General features: G+C 42.8%; 1 protein-coding gene across 1 annotated transcript in view; it reads right to left on the bottom strand.

The window, feature by feature from the left end:
• PLPP2 (phospholipid phosphatase 2) overlaps positions 1–19,981 on the bottom strand; it is a 72,465-nt gene that overhangs the window by 8,603 nt on the left and 43,881 nt on the right. Inside the window, exons 2-4 of the mRNA XM_058163585.1 lie at positions 8,539–8,662; positions 7,896–7,923; positions 485–762 (exon numbers count right to left, since the gene is read on the bottom strand). Coding sequence (XP_058019568.1) covers positions 485–762; positions 7,896–7,923; positions 8,539–8,662 — 430 coding nt within the window. The remainder of the gene's footprint in view (positions 1–484; positions 763–7,895; positions 7,924–8,538; positions 8,663–19,981) is intronic.

Raw genomic sequence — 19,981 nt, 5'->3', positions numbered from 1 at the left:
TTTCAGAAAAATTATATTGCCGCCTACTCGCACATTAAGCTTCACTTAATGACAAAATTCCAGGCCCAACTGTGACCACTAAACGAGGACCAGCTGTGTTATCTGTTTTCCTGAAAGAAAAATTTCAGGGAATATTCCACTGCAACACGGAAGCAATATGGAAGCAATATTATTTTGGGCCGTAATAGCTCAGGCTGTTAGAAGCCTGTTATTAAAACACAGCAGCCTGCAATTACTGCAGGTTCAAGCCCGGCCCGAGGTTGACTCAGCCTTCCATCCTTTATAAGGTAGGTAAAATGAGGACCCAGATTGTTGGGGGGGGCAATAAGTTGACTTTGTAAATATACAAATAGAATGAGACTATTGCCTTATACACTGTAAGCCGCCCTGAGTCTTCGGAGAAGGGCGGGATATAAATGTAAATAAATAAAAAAATATATGCATATGGTCGTAAATCCGACATCTCTGACAGCGTTGAACTTACCTGGATTCCGTGATGTTTCTGGAATTGCCCTGGCACACGTCTTCCACCTGGACGTAAAACGAGCAATTTACTTTCGTCCAGTCTGGCTGACAGACCGCCAGGAAATTGGGCCGCAGACGGCCGATCGTGTACTTGGCCAAGTCGGTCAGCGACTGGCTGACGGCGCTACCGAACAGGAAGGTCCCGACGACTTTGTAGAGGGCGGCCAGGTAATTGTTAAACTGGGAATGGGAGTACAAGCGTTTCTTGTAGACCAGGTAAGCCTCGCCGACGGAAATCTGAGGAGAAAAAAAAAAATGAAAGGGGAGGATCCCCTGGGACATCCATGAGGCCCTCCCATCTCGCTTTCCAGCCCCAAATCTGATGGGTCGAACTTGTGAAGACGCCATTAGCTTTAAGTCATCCGGTGACCATCCACGACCGAAGACACCTCTGGGAATTCTACACTGGACGTTTTTAAGAAGAGTCTAGACTCTACAGTCACTTATCTGAAATATTATAGGTTCTCCTGCTTGAGCAGGTGGCTGGACTAGAGGACCTCCAAGGTCCTTCCCAGCTCTATTCTATTCTATTCTATTCTATTCTATTCTATTCTATTCTATTCTATTCTATTCTATTCTATTCTATCTCTACTCTTATTCCTTATTCCTTATTCTATTCTATTCTATTCTATTCTATTCTATTCTATTCTATTCTATTCTATCTCTACTCTTATTCCTTATTCTATTCTATTCTATTCTATTCTATTCTATCTCTACTCTTATTCCTTATTCTATTCTATTCTATTCTATTCTATTCTATTCTATCTCTACTCTTATTCCTTATTCTATTCTATTCTATTCTATTCTATTCTATTCTATTCTATTCTATTCTATTCTATTCTATCTCTACTCTTAATTCCTTATTTTATTCAATCTCTACTCTTATTCCTTATTCTATTCTATTCTATTCTATTCTATTCTATTCTGTTCTGTTCTGTTCTGTTCTGTTCTGTTCTATTCTGTTCTATTCTATTCTATTCTATCTCTACTCTTATTCCCTATCCCATCCCATCCCATCCCATCCCATCCCATCCCATCCTATCCTATTATATCTACTCTTATTCCCTATTCTATTCTATTCTATCCTATCCTATCCTATCCTATCCTATCCTATCCTATCCTATCTCTACTCTTATTCCTGATTCTATTCTATTCTATTCTATTCTATTCTATTCTATTCTATTCTATTCTATTCTATTCTATTCTATTCTATTCTATTCTATTCTATTCTGTTCTGTTCTAAAGGCTTCCACCCTTACATTTTTCAGTTGGAGACCTAACTCTCTTATCCTGTTCAGCCACTTCTATTCTATTCTATTCTATTCTATTCTATTCTATTCTATTCTATTCTATTCTATTCTATTCTATTCTATTCTATTCTATTCTATCTCATCTCTACTCTTATTCCCTATCCCATCCCATCCCATCCCATCCCATCCCATCCCATCCCATCCCATCCCATCCCATCCCATCCCATCCTATTATATCTACTCTTATTCCCTATTCTATTCTATTCTATTCTATTCTATTCTATTCTATTCTATTCTATTCTATTCTATCCTATCCTATCCTATCCTATCCTATCCTATCCTATCCTATCTCTACTCTTATTCCTGATTCTATTCTATTCTATTCTATTCTATTCTATTCTATTCTATTCTATTCTATTCTATCTCTACTCTTATTCCTTATTCTATTCTATTCTATTCTATTCTATTCTATTCTATTCTATTCTATTCTATTCTATCTCTACTCTTATTCCTTATTCTATTCTATTCTATTCTATTCTATTCTATTCTATTCTATTCTATTCTATCTCTACTCTTAATTCCTTATTCTATTCAATCTCTACTCTTATTCCTTATTCTATTCTATTCTATTCTATTCTATTCTAATTTTCTATTCTATTCCTCGAATGCAAAAAGGACCAATTGCGCTACCGGCAGTCCTTGGCTTACAACTTTTCACTTAGGGACCATCCAAAGTTACGGCAGCACTCAAACAAGTGACATGACCGTTTTTCACACTAGCATTCCTATGGTCACGGGATCAAAATCAAAATTCAGATACTTGGTAACTGACTCATACTTACGACTGTTGCAGTGTCCCGGGGTCACGTGATCCCCTTTTGCGACCTTCTGACAAGCAAATTCAATGGGGAAACCAGATTCACTTAACAACGGCGTTACTCATTTACCAACTGCAGTGATTCACATAATGACCGTGGCAAGAAACTAGCAACAGCAATAGCACTTAAGACTTATATACCACCTCACAGTGCTTTTACAGCCCCCTCTAAGTGGTTTACACAGTAAGCCCCCCCCCCACCCCCGGCAACAATCTGGAAAAGTTATAAAATGGGGCAAAATTCCCTTTACGAATGTCTCACTTAGCAACAGAAACTTTGGGCTCATTTGTGGTCGTAAGTCGAGGTCTACCTGTACTTGAAAAACGAAATGGCCGCTTCCACCCTTACATTTTTCAGTTGGAGAACTAACTCTCTTATCCTGTTCAGCCACTTCAATTAAGTTTCTCATCAAGAAAAAAGAGGGTGAAATTTAGAATGGCTGGAAAAAAACCCCCAAACCCCAAGGTTTTAAAATTGTCTGCCGGATCTTTGTTCACGTCTGCAAACAATAGTAAAATTCAGATGCTGGCGTTAAATTGAAACGTTTAAGCTTCCTTTTGACATCATACAAACAATTAAACACACTGCTCCATCTCTTTTACTAACCTTATATTGAGCAATGTATAACCTCAGGAATTACCTGCTCATTCTTACTTAATATCTCTTTTTTTTTTTGAGACTACACCTTTGATTTTAATCAGGTAAAAGGATTATCACAAGACCAAACGAAGACGGAAGACTACTGATGTATTTTTCAAAAAGAGGGAAATGAAGACCAACATTTGAGACTCATGAGAGACTCATGACACATGAGACTCTGGAAAGAGTGCAGAGAAGAGCAACGAAGATGATGAGGGGATTGGAGGCTAAAACATATGAAGAACGGTTGGAGGAACTGGGTAGGCCTAGTTTAATGAAAAGAAGGACCAGGGGAGACATGATAGCAGTCTTCCAATATCTCAGGGGCTGCCACAAAGAAGAGGGAGTCAAGCTATTCTCCAAAGCACCTGAAGGCAGGACAAGAAGCAATGGGTGGAAACTAATCAAGCAGAGAAGCAACCTAGAACTAAGGAGAAATTTCCTGACAGTTAGAACAATTAATCAGTGGAACGACTTGCCTGCAGAAGTTGTGAATGCTCCAACACTGGAAGTTTTTAAGAAGAGATTGGATAACCATTTGTCTGAAGTGGTGTAGGGTTTCCTGCCTGGGCAGGGGGTTGGACTAGAAGACCTCCAAGGTTCCCTTCCAACTCTGTTGTTGTTATTATTTACACAAAATGACAGTATACACAGCAAACGATATAACTATGCTGGATTTTGTATCACAGCTCACTAGTCAAACACTTCCCAAGCGTTTAGGACTGTGTGATGTATCGGCGAATTATGCGAGCAGATCCCAGTAAGGTGGCCTTCTCCAGCTGACCAATGGTGATCTTGTCAGCGCCAATTGCTTTTAAGTGATTATTATTATTATTATTATTATTATTAAATCACCCATTTCCATTCTTTGACGCATGTTAACATTTCAATTTCTCTTTTTCATTTTTTTTATTATTAATCTTTTTGTTACCTTCCGAGGGTACAGGTAGTTTTCAACTTACAACCGCAATTGGAACAGAACTTTTGCTGCTAAGTGAGGAGGCTAAGTGAGTCACACCCAGTTTATGACATTTTTACCATGGTTGTTAAGTGAATCACTACAGCTGTTAAGTGAATCGCACGGTCGTGAAGCAAATCCAGCTTCCTCTAACGACTTGGCTTGTTGGAAGCTGGCTGGGAAGGTCACAAAATGGCGACCAGGTGACCCTACACGGGATGCTACAACTGCTCGGCAACTGACTCATATTTATGACGGTTGCAATGTGTCCGGGGGTATGTGTGTCATGTGATCCCCTTTTGGGACCATCTGCTGAGCAAAGTCAAACTAGATACTGGTTGTCAAGCATCCAAATTCTGATCCCATGAACATGGAGACACTGGAACCGTTGTAAGTGTGAGGACCAGTTTTAAGTTACATTTTTAGTGCCACTGTAACTTTGTACGGTTGCAAATTGAGGACTAGCTGTACAGCTACGAAATCCTATACAGGTGGGCCTTACTTCAGGACCACAATGGAGCCCAAAATTTCTGTTACTAAGCGAGACATTTGTTAAGTGAACTTCGTCCCACTTTATGACATTGGTTGCCGTGGCTGTGACGTCAATCACGGCTGTCGTTCAGTCAGTAACTTTCTTGCCACAGTTCTTAAGTGAAACACAGCAGTCGTTAAGTTAGTAATACGGTTGTTAAGTGAATTTGGCTTCCCCCATTGATTTTGCTGGTCAGAAGGTCGCAAAAGCGGATCACGTGACCAAGGGACACAGCAACCGTCATAAATATGAGTCAGTTGCCAAGCATCTGAAAGTTGATCACATGACCCTGGGGATGCTGCAACGGCCGTTAAGTGAGAAAGTCACTTTTTTCAGCATCGTTGTAACTTCGAATGGTCACTAAAGGAACCGTTGTAAGTTGAGGACGGCTTGTATTCCCAGCTGTTTTAGGCTGAGCAAAAAAAACAGAAGCCGCCTTGGAAAGCCAAGGAAAATCATCAAAACCGTAAAAAAGCAAAAGTTAGAATATTTCGGACATGTGATGCGATGCCAGGGGTGAAATCCAGCAGGTTCTGGAGAACCGATAGTGGAAATTTTGAGTAGTTCGGAGAACCGGCAAATACCACCTCTAGCTGGCCCCAGAGTGGGGTGGGAATGGAGATTTTGCAGTATCCTTCACCTGGAGTGGGGAGGGAATGGAGATTTTGTAGTATTCTTCCCCTGGAATGGGGTGGGAATGGGGATTTTGTAGTATCCTTCCCCTGGAGTGGGGAGGGAATGGAGATTTTGCAGTATCCTTCCCCTGGAATGGGGTGGGAATGGAGATTTTGCAGTATCCTTCCTCCAGGAGTGGGGTAGGAATGGAGATTTTGCAGTATCTTTCCCCTGGAGTGGGGAGGGAATGGAAATTTGGCAATATCCTTCCCCTTGGAGTGGGGTGGGAATGGAGATTTGGCAATATCCTTCCCCTGGAGTGGGGAGGGAATGGAGATTTGGCAATATCCTTCCCTTTGGAGTGGGGTGGGAATGGAGATTTGGCAATATCCTTCCCCCCGGAGTGGGGAGGGAATGGAGATTTGGCAATATCCTTCCCCTGGAATGGGGAGGGAATGGAGATTTGGCAATATCCTTCCCCTGGAATGGGGAGGGAATGGAGATTTTGTAGTATCCTTCCCCTGGAATGGGGTGGGAATGGAGATTTGGCAATATCCTTCCCTTGGAGTGGGAGGAATGGAGATTTTGCAGTATCCTTCACCTGGAGTGGGGTGGAATGGAGATTTTGCAATATCCTTCCCTGGAATGGGGAGGGATTGGAGATTTTGCAGTATCTTTCCTGGAGTGGGAGGAATGGAGATTTTGCAGTATCCTTCCTGGAATGGGAGGAATGGCGATTTGGCAGTATCCTTCCTCCAGGAGTGGGGTGGAATGGAGATTTTGCAGTATCCTTCCCTTGGAGTGGGAGGAATGGAGATTTTGCAATATCCTTCCTTGGAGTGGGGTGGGAATGGAGATTTTGCAGTATCTTTCCTGGAGTGGGAGGAATGGCGATTTGGCAGTATCCTTCCCTGGAGTGGGAGGAATGGAGATTTTGTAGTATCCTTCCCCAGGAGTGGGGTGGAATGGAGATTTTGCAGTATCTTTCCTGGAGTGGGAGGAATGGAGATTTTGTAGTATCCTTCCCCAGGAGTGGGGTAGGAATGGAGATTTTGCAATATCCTTTCCCCGGAGTGGGAGGAATGGCGATTTGGCAGTATCCTTCACCTGGAGTGGGAGGAATGGAAATTTGGCAATATCCTTCCCTTGGAGTGGGAGGAATGGAGATTTTGCAGTATCCTTCCTGGAATGGGAGGAATGGCGATTTGGCAGTATCCTTCCCCAGGAGTGGGGTGGAATGGAGATTTTGCAGTATCCTTCCTGGAATGGGAGGAATGGAAATTTGGCAATATCCTTCCCTGGAATGGGGTGGGAACAGAGATTTGGCAATATCCTTCCCCAGGAGTGGGGTGGAATGGAGATTTTGCAGTATCCTTCCCTGGAGTGGGAGGAATGGAAATTTGGCAATATCCTTCCCTGGAATGGGAGGAATGGAGATTTTGTAGTATCCTTCCCCAGGAGTGGGGTGGGAACAGAGATTTGGCAATATCCTTCCCTTGGAGTGGGAGGAATGGAGATTTTGCAGTATCTTTCCTGGAGTGGGAGGAATGGAAATTTGGCAATATCCTTCCTGGAATGGGGTGGGAACAGAGATTTGGCAATATCCTTCCCTGGAATGGGGTGGAATGGAGATTTTGCAATATCCTTCCCTGGAATGGGAGGAATGGAAATTTGGCAATATCCTTCCCCAGGAGTGGGGTAGGAATGGAGATTTTGTAGTATCCTTCCTGGAATGGGGTGGGAACAGAGATTTGGCAATATCCTTCCCTGGAATGGGAGGAATGGAGATTTTGCAGTATCCTTTCCCCGGAGTGGGAGGAATGGAGATTTTGCAGTATCCTTCCCTTGGAGTGGGAGGAATGGAGATTCTCAGTCATCAGGTCATGGTTTGTCCCAATGGTTCTTTTTTTTCCGAAGAGACAACTGGGCTTTCTGGTTTTCCTTCAAGACGTTTCACTTCTCCTCCAAGAAGCTTCTTCACTTCTGATTGGATGGTGGGGAACGGAAGGATTTATATTCCTTGCAGACAGCTGGGCATTTGCATTCTGTATGTTGGATAACCATTTGTCTGGTGTAGGGCAGGGGTAGTCAACCTTTTTATACCTACTGCCCACTTTTGTATCTCTGTTAGTAGTAAAATTTTCTAACCGCCCACCGGTTCCACAGTAATGGTGTCCGGTTTGTACGGATAACGGATGGAAGTATCCTCACAATAGAAACTCCGTTTGTAGGGAGAATTCACCAAGGTCAGGATGGCGAAAGGAAGTGAGGCTGCAAAGGAGCCAAAAAATAGAAAAAATAAAAAAGACACGACGTTTAATAGGTCTCTTCGCCAGCTTCTTACCTCGCATCCATCCCTGCTCAGGCAGCTACATAAATCAATTTAGAATAGAATTATTATTTTTTTATTGGCCAAGTGTGATTGGACACACAAGGAATTTGTCTTGGTGCAGATGCTCTCAGTGTACATAAAAGAAAAGATACGTTCATCAAGGTACAACATTTACAACACAATTGATGGTCAATATATCAATATAAATCATAAGGATTGCCAGCAACAAGTTATAGTCATACAGTCATAAGTGGAAAGAGATGGGTGATGGGAACTATGAGAAGATTAGTAGTAGTGCAGATTCAGTAAATAGTTTGACAGTGTTGATGGAATTATTTGTTTAGCAGAGTGATGGCCTTCGGGAAAAAGCTGTTCTTGTATTCTTATCGTCCGCAACAGCTGTTTTTTTTTTTTTTTTGTTACCTAGACACAGGTTGTTTAGGCACCAAAGAAATTGTCCTTCACACTTTCCGGCAGGGCTTAACTTTTCCATCTGCAAAGCAACCCATTAAAATCTCTATGGAGATTCTCAGTCGTCCAGGTCATGGTTTGTCCCAATGGTTCTTTTTTTTCCGAAGAGACAACTGGGCTTTCTGGTTTTCCTTCGAAGACGTTTCGCTTCTCCTCCAAGAAGCTTCTTCACTTCTGATTGGATGGTGGGGAACGGAAGGATTTATATTCCTTGCAGACAGCTGGGCATTTGCATTCTGTATGTTGGATAACCATTTGTCTGGTGTAGGGCAGGGGTAGTCAACCTTTTTATACCTACTGCCCACTTTTGTATCTCTGTTAGTAGTAAAATTTTCTAACCGCCCACCGGTTCCACAGTAATGGTGTCCGGTTTGTACGGATAACGGATGGAAGTATCCTCACAATAGAAACTCCGTTTGTAGGGAGAATTCACCAAGGTCAGGATGGCGAAAGGAAGTGAGGCTGCAAAGGAGCCAAAAAATAGAAAAAATAAAAAAGACACGACGTTTAATAGGTCTCTTCGCCAGCTTCTTACCTCGCATCCATCCCTGCTCAGGCAGCTACATAAATCAATTTAGAATAGAATTATTATTTTTTTATTGGCCAAGTGTGATTGGACACACAAGGAATTTGTCTTGGTGCAGATGCTCTCAGTGTACATAAAAGAAAAGATACGTTCATCAAGGTACAACATTTACAACACAATTGATGGTCAATATATCAATATAAATCATAAGGATTGCCAGCAACAAGTTATAGTCATACAGTCATAAGTGGAAAGAGATTGGTGATGGGAACTATGAAACGATTAATAGTAGTGCAGATTCAGTAAATAGTTTGACAGTGTTGATGGAATTATTTGTTTAGCAGAGTGATGGCCTTCGGGAAAAAACTGTTCTTGTATTCTTATCGTCCGCAACAGCTGTTTTTTTTTTGTTTTGTTACCTAGACACAGGTTGTTTAGGCACCAAAGAAATTGTCCTTCACACTTTCCGGCAGGGCTTAACTTTTCCATCTGCAAAGCAACCCATTAAAATCTCTATGGAGATTCTCAGTCATCCAGGTCATGGTTTGTCCCAATGGTTCTTTTTTTTCCGAAGAGACAACTGGGCTTTCTGGTTTTCCTTCGAAGACGTTTCACTTCTCCTCCAAGAAGCTTCTTCACTTCTGATTGGATGGTGGGGAACGGAAGGATTTATATTCCTTGCAGACAGCTGGGCATTTGCATTCTGTATGTTGGATAACCATTTGTCTGGTGTAGGGCAGGGGTAGTCAACCTTTTTATACCTACTGCCCACTTTTGTATCTCTGTTAGTAGTAAAATTTTCTAACCGCCCACCGGTTCCACAGTAATGGTGATTTTTAAAGTGTATCGTCGTCTGCGCATGCCTCTCGCGCATCGTGGATTGGGTTTGGTGGGGGGGGCGCCTGCTACCCGCTCTGCTTGTCTGTTACAGCTGGGTGGTGTGGAGGGAGATGCACGAGCTATTCTGAGACGAGGCTCTTTTGTTTGCAGTCGCACTATAGCGCCATTTAGTTTCACTTACGTAACGTGAACTAAACTTATGCGCGGGCGATACAAATAGTATATTTTCAGAAATTTAAATTGTCACGGGGAATTTTATGAAAACCTAATGAAAATGTTTTTAACTAATGCTATGAAATTTTTTTTAAAAAGTCAATTAAATTAAAAAAAAAAAGGAAAGTGCTTCGGTATCGGACAAAACTCCTACCGCCCACCATGAAAGCTGGAACGCCCACTAGTGGGCGGTAGGGACCAGGTTGACTACCATTGGTGTAGGGTTTCCTGCCTAAGCAGGGGGTTGGACTAGAAGACCTCCAAGGTCCCTTCCAACTCTGTGATTCTATTCTATTCCATTTTAGAGCAGGGGTGAAAACTACTTACCTTCCTTACCGGCTCAGAAGTGCATGAAGCCTTTTGTGCATACACAGAAGGTAAAAAACACATTACTTCCTGGTTAAAACCAGGAAGTAATGACATCTGGGCAGGTGGGCAGAGCTTTGCCCTGCCATTGCTACAAGATTGCCAAACTACCGGCCACAATCGCTACTGGATCGCCGAACTACTGGCCACGATCGCTACTGGATCGTCCGATCCGTTAGCATTTCACCCCTGTTTTAGAGGTTAGCTGTTGTGCCTCGCCCGCCCCCCTCTCCGCAGCCGGGCCCCTCTCATCTCCTGTTACCTCAGCCAGAGACTGATAGTGCAGACGAATGGCCTGGCATGCCTCCAGCCCCCAGCCCTGGCACCATGCCCGGACAGACTGAGCAAATAAACACCCCCCCCCAGCGTGTGAGCATGAGGAGCATGAAGCCAGTCACGAGTTAGAATTGCTGGCAGTTGGAGGGTGGACAGATCCATGCTTCCGGAGAATGGAGAGGCGACGTCAGCAAAAGGAAGGGAGGGGCAGTCCTGGATAAGTGCTGAGTCATGGAGCCACACCCCATGGCCTATATAAAGGATCTGCTTTCTGGCATTCTTTGAGTCAGGCAAAGTCTAATCTGGTTGCTGAAGTCACATCTTGGATTCCTGCCTGCCCTGAGAACTCTGACAGGACTTTGGCAAAGCTGCAGAGGCTTCGTGGCCACGTTTGAGACAGACTTTCCAGACCCGGCCATCAGAGGAGGAGTAGGACATGACAGTAGCTTTTAAAAGTTCCAAGAAAGCTCCACACCCATTTGCACCACTCAGGTGATCTTGAGGACACAGATAAACCCCCAGGTGACCCTAACGACCATCTCAAAGGATGCAAATGACCCGCTCTCTGCAAGGAGTATAAATCCTTCCGTTCCCCACCATCCAGTCAGAACTGAAGAAGCTTCTTGGAGGAGAAGTGAAATGTCTTTTTTAAAAAAAAAAACCAAGAAAGTCCAGTTGCCTCTTGAAAAAAAGCACCTTTGGGACAACCCATTAAAATAGTTTCTAATTCTGGTTTAGGAGCGAGAGAAACTCTTCTGTGGAATTGAACCAGCTAAATGTGTTCTTGCAAAGAGAGAGAAAAAACATGTTCCTGCAGACAGGGCTGTATAGGTAGTCTTGAAAAATAATATAAAGATAAAGGTTCCCCTCACACATACGTGCTAGTCGTTCCCGACTCTAGGGGGCGGTTTCAAAGCCGAAGAGCCAGCACTGTCCGAAGACGTCTCCGTGGTCATGTGGCCGGCATGACTCAACACCAAAGGCGCACAGAACTCTGCTACCTTCCCACCAAAGGTGGTCCCTATTTTTTTCTACTTGCATTTTTTACGTGCTTTCGAAACTGCTAGGTTGGCAGAAGCTGGGACAAGGAACGGGAGCTCACCCCGTTACACGGCAGCACCAGGGATTCGAACCGCTGAACTGCCGACTTTTCAATCGGCAAGCTCAGCATCTTAGCCCCTGAGCCATTATTGAAAGTAATATAAATATGGTCAAATATATAACATTCATAGTTTGTCTAGTTTCCCACCACCGGTGGCTTTCGCATTATGTCACTACTGGTTCTCCGTATTCAGCGCATGCGCCCAGCCTCAAAAACGTGCCTAAATTGGATGGGTATAGAACCGGGGCGGGGGGGGGACGGGCCCACCTGCAATTTCCGCTACCGGTATGGGGGAACCAATACGAACCACTTCTCTTTCCCACCCACTCATTAATATAGGTAGCCCTCGACTTATTAATTTATTTTTTAAAAAATATTTTTTATTGAATTTAAAAAAACAAAACAAAAACGGTGGACTTTGCTCCAATGTCCTTCCTGTTAAAGACTACTTCAGCTTTAATTGCAATAATACTAGAGCAACTAATAGATTTAAACTTAATGTCAACCGCTTTAATCTAGATTGCAGAAAATATGACTTCTGTAACAGAATCATCAGTGCTTGGAATACTTTACCTGACTCTGTGGTCTCTTCTCATAATCCTAAAAGCTTTATCCAAAAACTTTCTACTATTGACCTCACCCCATTCCTAAGAGGACCATAAGGGGCGTGCATAAGCGCACAAACGTGCCTACCGTTCCTGTCCGATTGTTTTTCTTTTCTTCTTCCTATATATATGCTTATACCTCCTTATATTTACCGATATATGTGTTTATTTACTATATAATCTTTTTGTATGATACCTACATATATTGTTGTGACAAAATAAAATAAATAAAAATAAAATAAATGTCAAATCTAATTTACTATGTCATGTGTTCTCGGTTTATATCTAGGTTTACATATCTCCTGATTCCATTTATATCAAGTATATACCACGTTCTTACTACTATTACAACTCTATGCGTATTTAATAAAACTATTCTACCTTCATAAATACAATATACAATATACATTGATATATACATTTCCAGACACTCCTTATCCCTGCTTTCTGGCATTCTTCCTCCTCTTGAGCCAGTCATAAAATTTATTCCAGACCTCGTAATACCTTGATTCACATTTATCTTTAAGTTCTAGGGTAAGTCTGTCCATCTCTGCGCAACTTTAAATTTTATATATTATGTCTTCTTCTGAGGGTACATCTTTGCACTTCCACTTTTGGGCAAATGTTAGTATGTGCAATATTAAATAAGTAACACTTTTATCTTGTTTGTCGTCCGTCATACCCAATAAGAAAAATTCTGGTTTGACCTCAGTTTTATTTATTATTTTATTTATTAATTAAATTTCTAGACCGCCCTTCTCCCGAAGAACTCAGGGCGGTGTACAGCCTTATTAAAATACATAGATAGACAATAAATTTAAAATAATTTTAAAATGAAATATTTAACCGGCCAATTTAACTAAAAATAACAAAACCAATTAAAATCAGTACAAAATTTAAAATTTAAAATTTAAAAAAAACTAAAAAATCTAATCCAGTCCTGCGCACCTGAATAAGTGTGTTTTAAGTTCACGACGGAAGGTTCAGAGGTCCGAGAGTTGGCGAAGTCCTGGGGGAAGCTCGTTCCAGAGGGCGGGAGCCCCCGCAGAGAAGGCCCTTCCCCTGGGTGTCGCCAGACGGCACTGCCTAGCTGACGGCACCCTGAGGAGTCCCTCTCTGTGGGAGCGCACGGGTCGGTGAGAGGTATTCGGTAGCAGAAGGCGGTCCCGTAAATAGCCCGGCCCTATGCCATGGAGCGCTTTAAAGGTGATCACCAACACCTTGAAGCGCACCCGGAAGGCCACAGGTAGCCAGTGCAGTCTGCGCAGGATAGGTGTCACCCGGGAGCCACGAGGGGCTCCTTCTATCACCCGCGCAGCCGCATTCTGGACTAACTGAAGCCTCCGGATGCCCCTCAAGGGGAGCCCCATGTAGAGAGCATTGCAGTAGTCTAGGCGAGACGTCACGAGGGCGTGAGAGTTTTGATCATTAACATTTCCTCTAACCAGGTAGCCCTCGACTTATGGTCACATTTGAACTGAAAATTTCTGCTGCTAAGCGAGACAACTGTTCGAATGACTTTTGCCCCATTTTACCATCTCTCTTGCCACGGTTGTTAAGTGAATCACTTGCATTTGTTAAGTTAGTTACATGATAGTTAAATAAATCTGGCTTCCCCATTGACTTTGCTGGTCAGAAGGTCGCAAGAGGGGGTCACATGACCCCGGGACACTGCGAACATCATAAACACAAACCAGTTAGCATTTGAATTTTGATCATATAACCTTGGAATATTGCAATGGTCGTAAATGTGAAAAATGATCATAAGTAATTTTTTTCAGGGCCATTGTAACTTCGGGCAGCCACTAAACAAACAGTTTAGTGTTCAAGGAAAGAAGCAACTTAGAACTAAGGAGAAATTTCCTGACAGTTAGAACAATTAATAAGTGGAACGACTTGCCTTCAGAAGTTGTGAATGCTCCAACACTGGAAATTTTTAAGAAAATGTTGGATAACCATCTGACTGAGATGGTGTAGGGTTTCCTGCCTGGGCAGGGGGTTGGACTAGAAGGCCTCCAAGGTCCCTTCCAACTCTGATGTTATATTATGTTATGTTATAGTTGTAAGTCAAGGATTACCTGTATATAATTTGGTAATTAAATCCAGGTAGTCCTCGACTTATTACAGTTCATTTAGTGACTGTTCAAAGCAGGTTCTGACAGGTTCTGAAGAACCAGTAGCAGAAATTTTGAGCAGTTCAGAGAACCGGCAAATACCACCTCTGGCTGGCTCCAGAGTGGGGTGGGAATGGAGATTTTGCAGTATCCTTCCCCTGGTGTGGGGAGGGAATGGAGATTTTGCAGTATCCTTCCCCTGGAGTGGGGAGGGAATGGGGATTTGGCAGTATCCTTCCCCTGGAGTGGGGTGGGAATGGAGATATGGCAGTATCCTTCCCTTGGAGTGGGGAGGGAATGGGGATTTTGCAGTATCCTTCCGCTGGAGTGGGGTGGGAATGGAGATTTTGCAGTATTCTTCCGCTGGAGTGGGGTGGGAATGGGGATTTTGCAGTATTCTTCCCCTGGAGTGGGGAGGGAATGGGGATTTTGCAGTATCCTTCTGGAGTGGGGAGGGAATGGAGATTTGGCAGTATCCTTCCCCTAGAGTGGGGTGGGAATGGAGATTTGGCAGTATCTTTCCCCTGGAGTGGGGAGGGAATGGGGATTTTGCAGTATCCTTCTCCTGGAGTGGGGAGGGAATGGAGATTTTGCAGTATCCTTCCCCTGGAGTGGGGAGGGAATGGGGATTTTGCAGTATCCTTCCCCTGGAGTGGGGAGGGAATGGGGATTTTGCAGTATCCTTCCGCTGGAGTGGGGTGGGAATGGAGATTTTGCAGTATTCTTCCGCTGGAGTGGGGTGGGAATGGGGATTTTGCAGTATTCTTCCCCTGGAGTGGGGAGGGAATGGGGATTTTGCAGTATCCTTCTCCTGGAGTGGGGAGGGAATGGAGATTTGGCAGTATCCTTCCCCTGGAGTGGGGTGGGAATGGAGATTTGGCAGTATCTTTCCCCTGGATTTGGGAGGGAATGGAGATTTTGCAGTATCCTTCCCCTGGAGTGGGGAGGGAATGGGGATTTTGCAGTATCCTTCTCCTGGAGTGGGGAGGGAATGGGGATTTTGCAGTATCCTTCCCCTGGAGTGGGGAGGGAATGGAGATTTTGCAGTGTCCTTCCCCTGCCACGCCCACCAAGCCCCACCACGCCCATAGAAAAAAAATTGGATTTCACTACTGGTTCAAAGTGTCTTTGGGCCAATCACTCTCTCTCAGCCCAACCCACCTCACAAGGTTGTTGTTTTGGGGAGAAGAGGAGGAGGAGGAATATGTGTTGGATAAGTTCTCCACTTTGAGTTATGACAAAAAAAAATAAAAATAAAGCTAGGATATCCGTAATAAACAAATAAATGTCATATTCTTTTCTTTTCTACCACAACTTATTTTTAATCCTGAATGGAATAAAACAAACCCAAACGATCGTATCGTCCACAGATGTTTTTCGGAAGCTCAAATTGCAGAGAGCAACCCAGAATTATCCAAAGAATGTCATCAAATATCATATGTTCTCAGCAAAAAAAATAAAAATAAAAAAATCCACATTGGTATAGTTTATGTAAAACTATTTAATTTTCTCTGCCTAATGTGCCAATAATTCTAGGGACGAATGAGGAGATCTTTTCCATAATGTAAGCCTTTTGATTGTCCACCGTGTGCATTTTTTTCCAGGTTTTTTTCCCTCTCTCCATCAAATCAAAACCTTTATAATGTCGTTTAAGCAATAAAATGCTGCTGTTTCCCCTTGGATCGTCTAAATCTAAATCGTCTATAATGCCTTACCAAGGCATTATTAAAGTGGTATTAACACTTCACGTGATCTTGATTCTATCCCTCTGTGTATGCAGTTTATTCTGGGCTGCATAAACAGAGGGATAGAATCAAGATCACGTGAAGTGTTAATACCACTTTATAATGCCTTGGTAAGGCCACACTTGGAATATTGCATCCAGTTTTGGTCGCCACGATGTAAAAAAGATGTTGAGACTCTAGAAAGAGTGCAGAGAAGAGCAACAAAGATGATTAGGGGACTGGAGGCTAAAATATATAAAGAACGGTTGCTGGAACTCGGTATGCCTAGTTTAATGAAAAGAAGGACTAGGGGAGACATGATAGCAGTGTTCCAATATCTCAGGGGTTGCCACAAAGAAGAGGGAGTCAAACTATTCTCCAAAGCACCTGAGGGTAGAACAAGAAGCAATGGGTGGAAACTAATCAAGGAGAGAAGCAACCTAGAACTAACGAGAAATTTCTTGACAGTGAGAACAATTAATCAGTGGAACAACTTGCCTGCAGAAGTTGTAAATGCTCCAACACTGGAAATTTTTAAGAAAATGTTGGATAACCATCTGACTGAGATGGTGTAGGGTTTCCTGCCTGGGCAGGGGGTTGGACTAGAAGACCTCCAAGGTCCCTTCCAACTCTGATATTATTATTATTATTATTATTATTATTATTATTATTATTATTATTATTATTATTATTATTATTATTATTAAATCAGGAGTCTCCAACCTTGGCAACTTTAAGACTTGTGGACTTGAACTGCCAGAATTCGTCAGCCAATAACTTGCTCCTATTTATAGCTCATGCTGGCTGGGGAGTTCTGGGAGTTGAAGTCCACCACTCTTCAAGGGGCCAAGTTTGGACACCCTTGGTCTAAATCTTTCGCCTTTTTTGCTTCCATTCAACTGTCACATTGACAAAAAAATCCTCTTTTTTTTCACCGTTCTTGCGGCTTCTAAACTAGGGGTCTCAACCTTGGCAACTTTAAGCCTGGTGGACTTCAACTCCCAGAATTCCCCAGCCAGCTCTCAATTCTGGGAGTTGAAGTCCGCCAGGCTTAAAGTTGCCAAGGTTGGAGACCCCTGTTCTAAACAGAGAAGACTCCAGACCTCCACTTACAACAGTTCATTTAGTGACCGTTCAAAGTTACATTGGCACTGAAAAAAGGCGACTGATGACCGTTTTTCACACTTAACGACCGTTGCAGCATCCCCATGGTCACGGGATCAAAATTCAGACGCTTGGCAACTGATTCATATTTATGACGGGTTGCAGTGTTACAATATCCCCCTTTGCAACCTTCTGACGAGTAAAATCAATGGGGGGAAACCGGATTCACTTAACAACCGTGTGACGAACTAAACGACTGCAGTGATTCACTTTAACAGCCGTGGCCACAAAAGTCATAAAATGGAACAAAATTTGACTCTCTCTCTCTTAGCAACAGAAATCTTGGGCTTAACTGTGGTCATAAGTCGAGGACTACCTGTACTATGTACCGATCTTGCTTTTTGCTCTTTATCTCTGATATTTAATGTTTTTAAAAAGCACTTTACATATTTTTATATCTATGATTTTTTTTATTTATTTGCATTTATATCTCGCCCTTCTCCGAAGACTCAGGGCGGCTTACACTATGTTAAGCAATAGTCTTCATCCATTTGTATATTATATACAAAGTTAACTTATTGCCCCCCCAACAATCTGGGTCCTCATTTTACCTGCCTTATAAAGGATGGAAGGCTGAGTCAACCTTGGGCCTGGTGGGACTAGAACGTGCAGTAATTGCAAGCAGCTGTGTTAATAACAGACTGCCTTAGTCCGTTGAGCCACCAGAGGCCCTTGCAACCCACCCAGAATTGCAATCCACCCAGAATCACTTTGCCAAGTGAGATGGCAGCATAGAAATTTAATAAGTCTGATGTACAGGTCAATTAGTCAATCAGAATAGAGCTGGAAGGGACCTTAGAGGTCTTCTAGTCCGACCCCCTGCTCAGGTAGGGGACTCTATGCCATTTCAGGCAAGTGACCGTCCAGTCTCTTCTTAAAAACCTCCAATGATGAAGCACCCACAACATCTGGAGGCAAGCTGTTCCACTGGTTATTTGTCCTGTCAGGAAATTTCTCCTTAATTCCAGGTTGCTTCTCTCCATGATTAGTTTCCATCCGTTGCTTCTTGTCCTGCCTTCAGGTGCTTTAACTATTTTTTTTTAAATTTAGACTTACAATATTCATTTAGTGCAGGGGTCTCCAACCTTGACCACTTTAAAACTTGTGCAAAGCTGGCTGAGGAATTCTGGGAGTTGAAGTCCACAAGTCTTAAAGTCTTAAAGTGGCCAAGGTTGGAGACCCCTGATATAGTGACTGTTCTGTTTCATTTAGCACCGAAAAAAAATTACTCATGACCAATTGTTGCAGTATCCCCATGATCATGGGATCAAAATTTGGATACTTGGAAACCGGTTCATATTTATGACGGTTTCAGTGTCCTGGGGTCATGTAATCACCCTTTTTGCGACCTTCCCGGCTGGTTTCCAACAAGCAGAGTCAAGCTAGATTCGCTTAACAACTGCGGCCAAAAAATAAAAATAAAAATCATAAAACAGGGTGCAACTCTCGTTAGGAACTGTCTTGCTTAGCAACAGAAAGGTGGGGCTCAATTGTAGTCATAAGTCAAGGACTACCTGTAATAACAGCTCAAGATAGCACATGGGCACTAAATTGTAAAAAAAAAAAAAACAACCAAAAAAAAGGAGAAAAAAAAACCCCTTTCCCTGAAAGCTGGAAAAGACTTTTGCCGGAAAATTAGTGTTCCCAGAAAGCAGAAGTAGGTCACACAATAAATTAATATTTGACGAATAGCTCGGACAAATCCCTGAAGTTTTCTTGGCATCGTTTTGGGATATTGTTTTCCTTTAAGGTCTTTTTCCCAGGGCCCCGAGTGAGTGAGTGACTGGCCCAAGGTCACCCAGCTGGCTTTGTGCCTGAGGCAGAATTTGAACTCGCATCCTCCTGGTGTCTAGCCTGGGGACTTTAATTACCGCACCAAACTGGTTCTCGGGGAGAGGTGGGGGGGGATGTAGGTTAATGATTCATTTTCCTACGTATTATTTAGCCTGCCTCCTAGGCGCTTTTGACTGAAAACATCTTTTGTGTATGTGTGTGAGGTGTCCTTCCAGATAACAACAGGGTAACAAGCCCCTGTTGTTTTCTTCCCAATAAATTTCGGAAGTGGTTTTGCCCTTCTCCCTGGGGAAAAGATAGAGAAGGACAGGCCCAAAGTCATCAAGCTGGCTTCATAACTTTGGCAGAATTAGAACTCAGGATCTCTGGCTTTTAACCTGGTGCCCAGTGTATCTCGAACATGGCCGCTTTAAGACCTGTGGACTTCAACTCCCAGAATTCTTCAGCTAAGCATGCTGGCTGGGGAATTCTGGGAATTGAATGCTACTCCTGTTAAAGCTGCCACAACCGAGACTTCTGGGGGTTGAAGTCCATCCCGCTTAAAAAGTTGCCACGGTTTGAGAATTCTGGGAGTTGAAGTCCATCCCTACAATATAACCTGTATGAATTCTGAGACTTGGAAATCAAAGCACAGCCCAAAGAAAAGATTTCCAGGTCTCAGAATTCTTTTAATTCTTGTCATAGTTTGGAAATAAAAAGGTCCATGCATCCACACACGATCACATTTCAGTCCAGCAAAAAATGCCCTTTGTGAGCAATGAATTCACTTAATGACCACGCTGTTTGTTTAACGATCACTGTAAAAAAAATATAAAATCAAGTGATGGCCTGCTTAACGACCTGCATGAGTTACGTCCATAATTCGAGACTCAATTATGGTTGTTAAGTCGAGCACTGGCTGCACTGTACATAATTACGTTTGGCTTCTCTTTTTCTCACTTGAAATGGCTAAATTAACTCATTTGATTAAAGGCAATAGCTAAATTTATGACTGATTAAATTTATGAAAACTCTGATAAGACTTTTTGCATGAAACAGAAATAAATGCACGTGTGGT

This window comes from Ahaetulla prasina, chromosome 1 (genome assembly GCF_028640845.1).
Source record: "Ahaetulla prasina isolate Xishuangbanna chromosome 1, ASM2864084v1, whole genome shotgun sequence".
NCBI classification, from domain to species: Eukaryota; Metazoa; Chordata; class Lepidosauria; order Squamata; family Colubridae; genus Ahaetulla; species Ahaetulla prasina.
The sequence above is the reverse complement of the archived record's forward strand: the minus strand, read 5'-3'. Positions and strand labels throughout refer to the sequence as shown.